This window comes from Leucoraja erinacea, chromosome 23, assembly GCF_028641065.1.
Source record: "Leucoraja erinacea ecotype New England chromosome 23, Leri_hhj_1, whole genome shotgun sequence".
Classification (NCBI taxonomy): Eukaryota; Metazoa; Chordata; class Chondrichthyes; order Rajiformes; family Rajidae; genus Leucoraja; species Leucoraja erinaceus.
This window is the reverse complement of record NC_073399.1, coordinates 25,508,411-25,521,311: the sequence shown is the minus strand read 5'-3', so window position 1 is coordinate 25,521,311 and position 12,901 is coordinate 25,508,411. Positions and strand designations below refer to the sequence as shown.

The 12,901-nt window shown below is 44.8% G+C and overlaps 1 protein-coding gene across 1 annotated transcript in view; it reads left to right on the top strand.

Annotated features, from left to right (window-relative positions):
- The first annotated feature begins 862 nt into the window (after nucleotides 1-862).
- Nucleotides 863-12,901, top strand: part of srp68 (signal recognition particle 68) — a 67,291-nt gene continuing 55,252 nt past the window's right edge. The window contains exons 1-6 of the mRNA XM_055654142.1: nucleotides 863-1,019; nucleotides 3,146-3,212; nucleotides 4,993-5,106; nucleotides 6,348-6,543; nucleotides 9,954-10,036; nucleotides 11,162-11,271. Of these exons, the coding sequence (XP_055510117.1) occupies nucleotides 941-1,019; nucleotides 3,146-3,212; nucleotides 4,993-5,106; nucleotides 6,348-6,543; nucleotides 9,954-10,036; nucleotides 11,162-11,271 (649 nt within the window). The 5' untranslated portion in view covers nucleotides 863-940. The remainder of the gene's footprint in view (nucleotides 1,020-3,145; nucleotides 3,213-4,992; nucleotides 5,107-6,347; nucleotides 6,544-9,953; nucleotides 10,037-11,161; nucleotides 11,272-12,901) is intronic.

The window sequence follows — 12,901 nt, the reverse complement described above, 5'->3', positions numbered from 1 at the left end:
GAAACAAAATGATTAAAGAGTTCCGAACTGTGAAACTGAATGATGAACTGTAGGTGGAAGGGGAGCAATAAGTACGAGTCCAGGTGGGACATAGAGGATGGCAGAGGGTAGCTGAAATGAAATGGAGAAAGGGACAGGGGGGAGGTAAAGGGAGGTGGGGTTTGTAGTTCCCTAAAATTGGAGTATTCAATGTTCTTACTGTGCTGTTGGGTTGTAAGCTACCCAAGTGGACTGGGAGATGCTGTTCCTCCAGTTTGCATATGACCTCACTCTGACAATGGAAGGGGCTGAGGACAGAAAGGTCAGAATAGGATTGGTGAAGAGGAGTTAAAATGGTTAGCAAACCGCAGATCCAATAAACCTTGGCTGATCAAACACACGTACTCAGCAGTACAGTCGCGATTCGGGGCTTGGCGAACCGAATACAAGTGATCGGCGAAATGTTTGGTAAAGACTACTGGATCTCCCAGTTGCTAACCAGTGTGAGGCCACACACAACCACATGAACTCCACCTCGTATTCCGGATGAGTGGTTTTCGATCCAACTATATGAACATTGAATTCTTCAGTTTTAGTCTTTTGTCCAATCGTCCGCCTGTCACCCCCCTCGTGTGCAAAGATCTTAGTGTATCACTCGCCAACCCTTGCTCTGCCCCTCCTCTCTTCCAATTTTCTTCCCGCACATGCAAACAATCTGAGGAAGGGTCCCGACAAGAAACGTCGTCTATGCATGTTCTCCAAAGATGCTGTTGTTAGTTACCTCAGCACTTTGTATCTTTACCTATTCTGGGCAACGCTGAATCTCAGTTCCTCCAGTATCCTGGCATCCCACGTGCTCTACGGCAGGGATTTCAGTTCCTCCAGTATCCCGGCGCGCCGAGCGGTCGTCGCCAGGACTCTGGTCCTCCACTATCCCGGCGTGCTTCAGCTGCGAGTAATCATGGCGGCATTTCGGGAGGATGCAGGAGAAGATAAAGAGAACCGGGTGGTGGAACTGGGTGCTACCCTGAGTTTGGAAAGTATCCTTTGCCAGAATAGAGTGTGAATCAAGGATAGCCGAGAGAGCGACGCGCCTGTTGATAGAGTGGGGTAGGGTGACGGGCAGCGCCCTTAGCGGACCTGGTGTGACCGACCACAAGGATTACGTGTCAGTCCGGGCTCTGAAGTAAGGGAGAGTGTGGGAAGTGGCGGTGAAATGGGGATAAGTCGGGGCCACACGGTGTAGGCAGACACACGGTTATGTGAACAATATTTCCAGCCGTCTTTACGCAAGCAGCTCGCTTGTGGCAGAAGGCTTTTTATAATTTCCTGTAGGCTAGACTTCATAGTCGACCATCATTTAGAAGCTGTTGATAATTGCCGTCTTTTAGACAGTATAAAGTTGCTGTATTAAATTACGCACTATCTGATATTGACTGAGCAATGTGTTGTACTCTAACTGACAAGTTTCAAACAAACTAAAGAGTATTTCCAGCCGACAGTACATGAAAATTAAGGATAGGATTGTAAATTGAGTGTTGTAAAATTTAGGGGTAAAATGATTAATCATTGATTTAAAAAAATAATGGACGTGGTCTAAATTGGTTGGATATTTCTATGTTAAAAGGAAGAAAGCAGCAAAAGTAATTGTGTGTTGCTTCGTCCAAATGGCGAGAAATATTGGGGAGTAAAGGAATTGCTTAGTTTTAGTTTAGAGATATAGCATAGAAACAGCCCACCAGGTCCATACCAACCATTGACCACCCATTTACGTTAGTTCAATGTTATCCCACGTCCATCCAATCTCCACATATTAGGGACAATTTACAGAGGCCAATTAACCTACAAACCTGGAGAAACCCATGCTGGGGAACTGAAAAAAGTCAATGGAAAACACAGATAATTCAGAAATAGTAGGGTGTATTGACAGTGAAGAACAAACAAACAGAAAATGCTGAAAAATGTGGAAAATAAAAGCAGTCAAAAACCTTGACCTGAATGGATTCTTCAATTCTTTATAGTGTCTGGTACTGGCCCAAGAGTTAGGAAACAATGAAATATTTCAAAGAGTGGAAAAGAAAAGGGAACTGCAGTTTGCCTGACAATTATCTTGGAAGTCAATTATCAATGTGCTACTAAGGAAATGATAGGGTAAAGGATTGAATCTACCCATCCCAAATGGCAGGTTCCATGTCGGAATGCTCCTTGTGGGTTAGCTTATCTAACTTTCACAACAGGGAAGTCGGATAAACTGGAGCTCAACTGGTAGTGCTGTAAATTATTTTGTTTCTGAATCAGTTTAATCACTGAGTTATTTTTAAGTTTGATTATTGGAAACATTCAAAGATATTTGACATTTGGCTCCAATGACATTTGTTCAACTCCTGACATTGAATTTTGCCTTGTAAAGTTTGCATGTTCTCGCTGTGACTGCTAGTTTCCTCGGGGTGCACTGGTTTCTTGATGCATTTTAAAGGCGTCTGGGTTGGTAACTTAATTGCCCACTGAATTGTCCCTGGTATGTAGATGAGTGGTATAATCTGCGATGATCCTGTGAGGGAAAAATGAAATGGAATTTATGCAGGTGAAGTATAAGTAGATTTGTGCTAGTTGGTGTAGACTTGGTGGGCTGATGGGCGTTTTTCCATGCTATGTGACTAATTCCAGGAACAGCAGATAATTGGGAAGGTTAATGAAATGCTGACTTTTAATTCAAAGTGGTTATATAACTGTAGGGATGCATCTTATTAAAACCATTCAAAGCAATAATAATGCCACAACAAGAGTACTCGAGGCACTCAAGCTGAGCTGCATTAATGGGGCATGAAATATTTTCAACTTTATAGTTAGGACAGTTGCAGAACTTCAGCCAAGCATTACATCCATCTGAGTGAGTTTGATACCTATAAGAATATTTCTCAGCTTGCAGAACTTGGCAAAGCAGTTATTTGAATGTAACTGGAACTTTCTAGATTTCTCTCCTGTAACATTGCTCAAAGATATTGTTCAGCACAAAATCTAAGCACTCTTATTCCAGCAATAATGAGACCCTGGTGTATTGTTTTCTCCCTCAGTTGTAAGCTCCTCTGAATTCCGCAAAGCATTTGAAGCAGAGACTCCCCTGCAGATATTTCACATCCCGCTTTCCTTAATGTTTGAATTCTAGTCTTGCAGATTATCAAGGACTCTCAGCAACAGCATGGTCTACGACATGAAGACTACCAGAGATATAGGTCAGTGGAGATCATCTGTTGGTTATGGGTAAGGTTTGCAGAGGGATATGCAATGCTTACCTGCCTCTGATAAACTTGCACGTGTTCAGTAGCGATCAGATTACAGTGCAATTGGTGTTGTTTATTCATCCTTTTAAGACGCAAGTGAAAATGTTTCAAGGATATTTGTGTGACATGATTGTGTTTTTTAGAATGGTGGGTGCCTGGAACATGCTGCCAGAGTAGTTTAGTTTAAAGATACAGCATGGAAACAGGCCCTTCAGCCCAACAAGTCTATGCTGACCAGCGATCACCCGTACTTCTATCCTACAATACAATAACAATACAATTTAATTGTCATTTGGACCCCTTGAGGTCCAAACGAAATGCCGTTTCTGCAGCCATACATTACAGACAAATAGACTCCAGACACAACATAATTTACATTTTACATAAACATCCATCACATTGCTGTGATGGAAGGCCAAAAAAAACTTATCTCTCCACTGCACTCTCTCCCCCCCCCCCCCCCCCCCCCCCCCCCCCGATGTCAGAGTCAAAGTCAAAGCCTGCGATGGCGATTGGCCCGCGGCCATTAAAGCCACGCCGGGTGGTGCGAGGTCGCACACCGGGTCTTGGTGTTAAAGCCCCCGGCGTGCGCTCGCAGAGTCCCGCGGCCATTCCAAGCCGCGCGAGGCGGTGATGTAGGCCCCGCTCCAGGAGCTCTTCGACCCCGCAACTCGGGCGGGGGAAGTCGCCGTTGCGAGAGCCCTGAAAAAGCGGTCTCCCTCCAGGGACCCGCGGGCTCCCGGTGCCGCCGTCTGCAGACCTGCAGTTAAAGCCTCCGACTATCCGGTCGGGGCCGCAGCAGCAGCAGCGCTCCTCCACCGCTCCACCCGCTCCGGACTCGGCCAGCCCCGCGACGGTGAGGTGAGTCGTACACCAGAGTCCCCGGTCTCTTCCTGTTGGAGGCCGCTCCTCATTGCAGCCCCAACGATAACGGAGGCCCGACGAGAAAAGGTCGGGTCTCCCGTGCAGGGAGAGATTTAAAAGTTTCCCCCTCCCACCCCCCCACACCCCAACAAAAAATAACAAAAACGACATAAAAACATAGACAGAAAATAATAAAACGCGGACGGGCTGCAGAGGCCGCTGCTGACGAGAGTCGCGCTGCCCACCCATCCTAGACACTAGGGGCAATTTAGAGAAGCTAATTAATCTCCGAGCCTGCACGTCTTTGGAATGTGAGATTAAACCGGAGCACCCGGAGAAAACCCACACTGTCGCAGGTGGAACGGACAAACTGAGTACACACAGCGCCTGTAGTCGGGATTGAACCTGGGTCTCTGGCACTTTGAGGCAGCAGCTCCACCACTGCGCCACTATGCCCACTCCAGTGTCTCAACGATTCCTCCTTGGTTATTATTTTTAAGAACCATTTTCTCTGGTGAAGACATATGGAAGTACTTACTAGTTCTTTAACATTGCTCTTAGCATCTATATACAGACTCCCATTTTTGCCCTTCTGTTCTTACTCCAGTTACATATTAATCTGCCTTATTTATATTTATGTACTCGCTAATGCTTCAATTAAAATGATTCTTTTGAATGTTAAAGGAAATATTGAAGGGCTTTGTAGGGGACAAGCAGGGCAACAAGAGTAATTGGGTAGCACAGATATAACAGGAAAGTGATTTATTTTGTATGTGGCAGCTTGGCTGTGGCGCTGTACTTGTATCAATTGTTGGAGTATGCTAGAATTGGCTGTTGTATCATTAACGTTTTCTTTGGATTATATTAGGGGCTACTGTTCGCGCAGACTTCGCCGTCTCAGAAAGGCGCTTGGCTTTAAAATGGGAAACCGTCACAAGTTCGTAGGCAAGAAGGTCACAGTGGAGATTCTGTCAGACAGCAGGTAGGAGACTGGAGAATGATACTATTCTAATCTTCATTTTCACTGTGCAGGTTCGTAATGTAGGGAAGCTGGTTCTTCAGCCAACAAGTCTATGCCAACTGCCAAGCGCCCATTTATGCCAGTCTTGCACTAACCTCACATTCACCACTCATTCCAATCAAATCCCATCAGGTTCTACTACTTGTCTGTACACAAGGCAATTTACAGTGGCCAATTAACCTACTAGCCCATGTCTTTCGAATGTCTCCTCCTTGGTTTTCTTTGCTGAACACAGAGGCAAAGTATAAATGAGGGCAATAGTTGTGGCTCAACACATTCTTGTAAGGCCTCCATAACCTAATTTGAATTACTGTCATTTTGCATGTACTCTTCTTCTTCCCACTTAGCCAGGTTCTGTTCCAATGAGTTAGATGGTTTATTCATATGCGAATCAAACACTTGCACATAAAAATTAACTGCGACCTGCACACTGCGAGAACTTGGTATTGCAATTACTAACAGGCTCTTCGGCCCACCGTCCACGCTCACCAGCGATCACCATACACTAGCACTATCCTACACACTACGGACAATTTACTATTTCACCAAAGCCAATTAACCTACAAGCTTGTATGTCTTTGGCGTGTGGGAGGAAATCTGGAGGAATCCAATGTGGTCGCAGGGAGAACATTCAAACTCTGTACAGGCAGCACTAGTAGGTGGGATCAAACCCTGGTCTCTGGCACTTTAAGGCATTAACTCTACCGCTGTGCCACTGTGCTGCCCAATGAAGAAAATAGTGGGAATTGTCTATAGATTACTGGCTGGTATTTAGCATCAATCGTATTTAAAAGTTCCTATGGTCAGTTGCTACTCGGTAAGTTTCCTGCACTACAACAACGATTAACCGTTGTTCTCAACCATATTGAGTCGTCTTGTGGCCATGAAAAGTGCAATATAAATTCAACTCCTATAAAGACGCCAAGGCACAATTGGAGGTGCAGAAGATGTCACTAACGCTTGGTTAAAGAGTCTTGTTTAGAGAAAGAATTGATATGCTTGAGCCATACATTTTTATTTTCAAGTGCTGAAGCAAAGGATGTGCTGTGATCCTAGTGCTGTGATCCTAGAACTCCTCAACTCTAAATTCTGGGAGGTACTTTGAGCACTGATTAATTACCAGTAAATTCAGACAATTTTGGGTTCAACAATTATCGCTGTTAAGCTCGACACTTTTTCTAATTGTGTTGTCTTTTTCTTAGGTATTTGCTGCTGGTTCTAATGGATGCAGAAAGAGCTTGGAGCTATGCCATGCAGCTGAAACAAGAAGCAAACACTGAACCTCGCAAACGCTTTCATTTGTTCTCTCGACTCAGGAAAGCTGTCAAACACGCAGAAGAGCTGGAACACCTGTGTGATAGCAATTGTGTTGATGCCAAAACAAAATTAGAAGCTCAGGTAAAAGGCAGTATTGATCAGGAAATGTTTATTGAAGTGTTCTGGGTGGAGTCTACATATCTTATTGCTTTTGTTTCTTATTGATTCTGTTTGTTTTTATTTACCATCCACGTCATAGACCTAGTTCCTTCTAGTTTTGTTACAATTATGGGCCTGTCCCATTTGGCGATTTAAAAAATATTTATTGATTTTTATTTTTTGGCTACTGCCGGCAACTGTCATAGTCGTAACAGGTTGCCAAAAAACCACTGACAACCTACGTCACCCTGGTGACAACCAGCGATAGCATCTATGTCAGGAGAAGTCAAGTCGAGCTATGCTCATAGACGATAGGTGCAGGAGTTGTTGGCGTAAAACCCACTGTCGGCGAAAAACTTTCAACATGAATGAATGAATACTGTGCAACGAAATTCCATTACATTCCAAAAAAATACAAACACGACAACCATTGACACATATGTACACTTATTAGTAAAATAATAAATAAGTATTTAAAAAGAATTTAAAAGAATTTTGCGGCCTTTCTTGGAATTACATTTTGCTTCCCCAGTGTTCTCTGTTGGAATTAAGCTCTTTTATCGCACATGGGTAGAAACTATTTTTTAGTCTACAGAGACCTGAATCGCCTCCCCGAGGATAGCAGAGTGAAAAGGTGGTTGGCAGGGTGGGATGTGTCCTGCTTGATATTTGTGGCCCGGCGCAAGCATCGGGCCCTATATATATCATCCAAGGAGGGCAGTTGAGCGTTTGTAATGCTCTGTGCAGTTTTTATAATTCCCTGCAGCGCCCTCCTCTCAGCTACAGTACAGCTAGCAGACCACACCAGGATTCCATAGGAGAGGATACTTTCCACGGCGCATCGGTAGAAGGACAGCAGCAGCGGCTGTGAGACGTTTGCTCTCCGCGGAGACCTCAGGAAATACAGCCGCTAATGCGACTTCTTCATGAGAGTGACGGTGTTCATTTGCCATTTGAGGTCCTGGGAGATGTTTATTCCCAGGAACTTAAAGCCAGCGACTCTCTTCACCATGTCTCCTTTGATGTATAAGGGAGCAGGTTCCTCTCTCCTCTTCCTCCTGAAGTCGACGACCAGTTCTTTTGTCTTTGATGGGTTGAGTACCAGGTTGTTTTTGGTACACCAGACAGTCAGTTTTTGAACTTCATCCCTGTAGGCAAACTCGTCGTTGTTGTTTATCAGTCCCACCACAGTCGTGTCGTCCGCAAACTTGATGATCCTGTTTGTACTGTGTGTTGGTATACAGTCATAAGTGTATATTGTATACAAGATGGGACTCGGCACACAACCTTGTGGCGCTCCTGTGCTGACTGTCAGTACTGGGGAGTAATTGGACCCCATCCTGACAGTCTGTGGGCGGTCTGTTAAAAAGTCCTTAATCCATCCGCATGTGTTTGCATTAACACCCAGATCAGACAGTTTGTCCACCATTCTGCTGGGGATGATGGTATTAAATGCAGAACTAAAATCTACAAATAACATCCTCACATATGAGCCAGGACACTCCAGATGTGTCAGTGCAGAATGTAGAGCTATGTTGATGGCATCGTCCGTTGACCTATTAGCTCTATATGCAAACTGATGCTGATCCAGGGTGGATGGGAGTGAGGACTTAATGTGGGCCAGGACCAGCCTTTCAAAACATTTCATCACCGTTGAAATGAGAGTAACAGGTCTATAGTAATTCGCTGGTAATGGATATTTTTTTGGGTACATGCACGATGGTAGCAGTCTTAAAGCATTTAGGGACAGTGCACGTTGACAGAGAGAGGTTAAAGATGTCGCTAAAAACCTCCGCTAACTGGTCTGCACAGTCCCACAATACTCTCCCTGGGATGCCATCTGGGCCAGCAGCCTTCCTGGGGTTGACCCTGCGGAGTGTTCTTCTGATGTCCTCCGTACTCACAGTGAGTGGTGTCAGTGCTGAGTGCAGGTGCAGGCTCCGCCTCATTCAGCTCAAAACGTGCGAAAAAGTGGTTGAGCTCCTCAGCTAGCGAGTTATACTGCTGCTGATGATCGCCCCCCCCTTGCCCTTTTGTGAGTTGCTGAATGCCCTGCCAGACACGCCAAGGGTCCCTCTCGTTAAAATACCCCTCTAACCTTCTTCCATAGGCTGTCTTTGCCCCTTTGATGGCTCTCTTTAGTTTAGATCTGGTAGTGCTGTACAATTCATCACTGCCAGATCTAAAGGCTGAGTTGCGTTCCCTCAGCAGTTTCCTGACATCCCTGGTCATTCATGGTTTGTTGTTTGGATAGCACCTGACCTCCCTGTCGACAGTGACGTTGTTGATGCAGTTCTGTATTTAGAACATGACTGTGGATGTGTGTTCTTGTATGTCCTGGTTTGCAAACAGGTCCCACTCGGTGCGCTCAAAACAGTCCTGAAGTTGGGCGGCAGCGCCCTCGGGCCAAGTCTTTATGTTTCTCACACTGGGCTTGGTTCTCATCATGAGAGGTCAGTATGCCGGGTTGAGAAAGAATGATAGATGGTCAGACTGGCCAAGGTGAGGGAGAGAGGAGGCTTTGTATCCATCCCTAATGTTGCTGTACACGTGATCCAGTGTATTTTGACCTCTCGTCGGACACGTGACATGCTGGTGGAATTTAGGGAGGACAGTTTTTAGATTAGCCTGGTTGAAGTCTCCAGCCACGATGAAAATCCCATCAGGATGCGCAGTCTGTAGTTTGTTGATTGATGCTAGCAGGGTGTTCAGTGCTAGCTTGACGTTGGCACTTGGTGGAATATAAACCGCCAGAATAACGACAGCTGTGAACTCCTGCGGCAGGTAGAAGGGTCGACATTTCAATGTAATAAACTCCATGTCTGGTGAACAATGTCTCTCGACAACGTTTACATTTGTACACCATTTGTCATAGGAGTAAATACATAGTCCCCCTCCTCTGCTCTTACCGGAGTCACTGCTCCTGTCGGCCCGGTGTGCTGTGCGACCTACCAGACTGATGGCCTCGTCCGGGATCCCAGCATGAAGCCAGGTCTCAGTTACCACCATAATCGAGCAGGTGGTAACTGAGAATTCAGACTCTATTCTGAACTGAGACTAGAGTCTGGGGTTCAGACTCTACGACTTCTTGCGCAAATGAGGAGACTGCTCCCGGCGAACATGTGGTGACAAACTAGTCGCCTGTATTTGCCTAAAAAATCACCTAAGTGGGACAGGCCATTAGAGACACTTAGTTTTGATATGCTTTAAACTAAACTATAATGTAGCATATTTGGATCTACAGTGGTTCTGTCATTTGCTGTTTCTGTTCCTAGTTTGACAAGCTAGTGGAGGAAAAATGTCATGCTTTATTACTCATTCCGGTTGTCTAAAATATCAGTGTGTTCTCTTTTGATGTTCTTACCTTGCTGACTGCATTGCAAATTTTACAGGCATACACTGCCTATCTTAAAGGCATGTTGAGTTTTGAATTGCAAGAATGGAAAGGTGCTATGGAGGCATTACACAAATGCAAGTGAGTGATTTTGTTTTCTTTCATCTGTGGCTCTGTTTGCCTTGCCAGTTATCATCAATGTTGTCGTTGCCATTATTTCTGTCCACATAATACTGCTAAGAGTTCCCAAAAAGCAGGGTTTTACAAAATTTTATCCCAGCACCTATGCAGTTATTTTCATAAATTTCCAAGTCATTAATTTGGTGGAGGAAGTAGTAGAAATTAGGAACTGTAGATGCTGGTTTACAAAAAAAAATACAGTGTTGGAGTAACTCAGCAGGTAAGGCAGCATCTCTAGAGAAAATGGATAATTGAGACTCTTTGTCAAACTGATTGTGTTGTGGGGAAGGGAAGGAGAAAGTTGGAAGAGAGGAATGGCAGGACAAAGCATGGCATGTGATAGGTGGGTGCAGGTGAGGAGGTTTTGGATAGGCACATGGGTGGGCAAAGGTTAGAGTTGAAAAGGCTAAAAGTTTGAGATATGAATAGCAGAGTTGCGAATTGTGAATCCAGAGGAAGGCATGGAGGGGAGATGGGCGCGAGTACGTTACGCCTTTATTCTTTTCATCTCTGGCCTTTGTGCAACCATCTGCCTATCCAAACCCCCTTCGTCGAAATCCACCAGTCATTCACCACATTTTGTTCTGCTCCTTCTCTCTTCCAGCTTTTCCCTCCCTCCCCCCCCCCCCCCCCCCCCCCGACCACCACCACAATCAGTCTGAAAAGGGGTTCCGACCCATAATGTCATCGATCCATGTTCTCCTATAATTTGAAAAACTGGTTTCCCATGATGATAAGATTATATGACAGTGAGCAGTGGCATATGGTACTCTGCCATAAAGTTGGAGTTGGAGGATTAGGCAGATATAGTGGTGTTTAACAGACTTTTGGAGAGGCACATGATATGCAGGGATGGAGTGATATGGATTATGTGCAGTCAGATACGAGTAGAGTCATGTTTAAGAAGGAACTGCAGGAGCTCGAAAATCAAAGTTAGACAAAAATGCTAGAGAACCACAGTGGGTGGTTCTATGGGTAGAGTCATGTTCAGCAAAGATATTTTGAGCCAGTGGGCTTCTTTTTGTCTTGTACTGTCCTGTTCTTTGTGTGTAGTTTTGAACCCTAATTTTCACTTCATTTCAATAGAACAATCTACGAGAAGCTTGCCAGTGCATTCACAGATGAACAGGCAGTGTTATACCGTCAACGAGTGGAGGAAATCTCGCCGAACATCCGTTATTGTGACTATAACATAGGTAAGATCATGGGGACTTGAAGCATATACCAAAATCCTCCTAGAGTAAATGGCATTTGAGGAGATCAATTGATGTATACGATCCTGGTGTTCTTGAGGAGAAGAAAGTGTCAGTGACAGGTGTTTATGCTAAGATGAATCTCAGTGGAGCAGCTTTCTGTTGCCATATCTAAGATGTTCTTAGTTTCTCTAATTCTTTTGAGCGCTGTAGAGTGTCGGTCAGCTTAATCTCTCCTTCATATAATAAACCTACCAACCCAGGGATCATTCGCCCTTCAGCACGTATATTTTTCCATAAGTAGGGAGGCCATTGATGTACGCTGTATTCCAGTTGCGGTTTCACCAGGGACCTATACAACCCAAAAGGCAATAAAGAGACCTTTTTCCGGTTGGTTGCCAGTGACTAGTGCTGTTCTGCAGGGGATGGTGCTGGGGTCGCTACTCTTCACGATGTATATCAATTATTTGGATAAGGAAATTGAAAGCTTTGTGGCCAGGTTTGCTGACGATACGAAAATAGTTGGAGGGGCAGGTAATGCAGAGAAAGCAAGGACTCTGCAGAAGGACTTGGACAGGTTGGGAGAGTGGGGAGACAATTCAGAAATCGGAGATGCAAAGAGATTTGGGGGTGCTGGTGCTGAAAGTTTTGTAAATGGCACTAATGCATCTGCTTCAACCACACCTCCCCCCCCCCCCCCCCCACCGGAAGCGAATTTCAGGCACTGGCCACCCACTATGGGGGGGGGGGGGGGGGGGGGGGGGACTTGCCCTGCACATCTACTTTAAACTTTGACCCTCTCACCTGTGACACCTCTCGCCTTCTATTAGTTGATTTTTCCATCCTGGAAAAAAGATTCTGACTGTCTACCCTATCAATGCCTCTCATAATATAAAGGCATCCTGTTAATTTATACTATCCTGTTATGCTCTGCTCGCCATTACCACATTCCAGTCTTAAACTGCTTTGTCGTTTCTCTAATTTTCTATATTATCCTGCATTGGGATTACAATCTTTCCCTCCACTCCTTCCGAATTGTTTAGCTTATCCACACAAACCTCAAAAACCTTGTACCTATTGTAAAAGGGAAAAGCTTGAAGCTTCTGTAACAACCCAACTTCAGTCCGAAGAAGGGTCTCGACCCGAAACGTCACCCATTCCTTCTCGCCAGAGATGCTGTCTGTCCCACTGAGTTACTCTCGGATTTTGTGTCTACCTTCGATTTAACCCAACTTTGGAATTCTCTTGCCTGTCTTGTGTGAAGTTGAACAACCCTGTCTCTCCTGTTCTGCACTAGTAACCTGGAACCCAGCATAATGTATCCAGATGGCTTTCTCTGCATGATGCTTCACATTGCCATATTCTGAGATTTAAGCTCACCAACTCTGAATCAATGTTAATCCATGTGCAGATTGCATTTGTGATAGTCATAGATTCCAATGTTTTCATTGCTTTCCACATATTACAGTTGCATTGCATCACTGAACTTGCCATGGCTATTTTAAAATTATTTATAATATTTTACTTATTGTTGTCATAATTATGTTACTCACTGAAGTCCTTTACTCACCAGTGTCCATGGAAACTGCACTCGGTAAACATTGCTCAAGCCAATTACCTGGGAGACTAACTG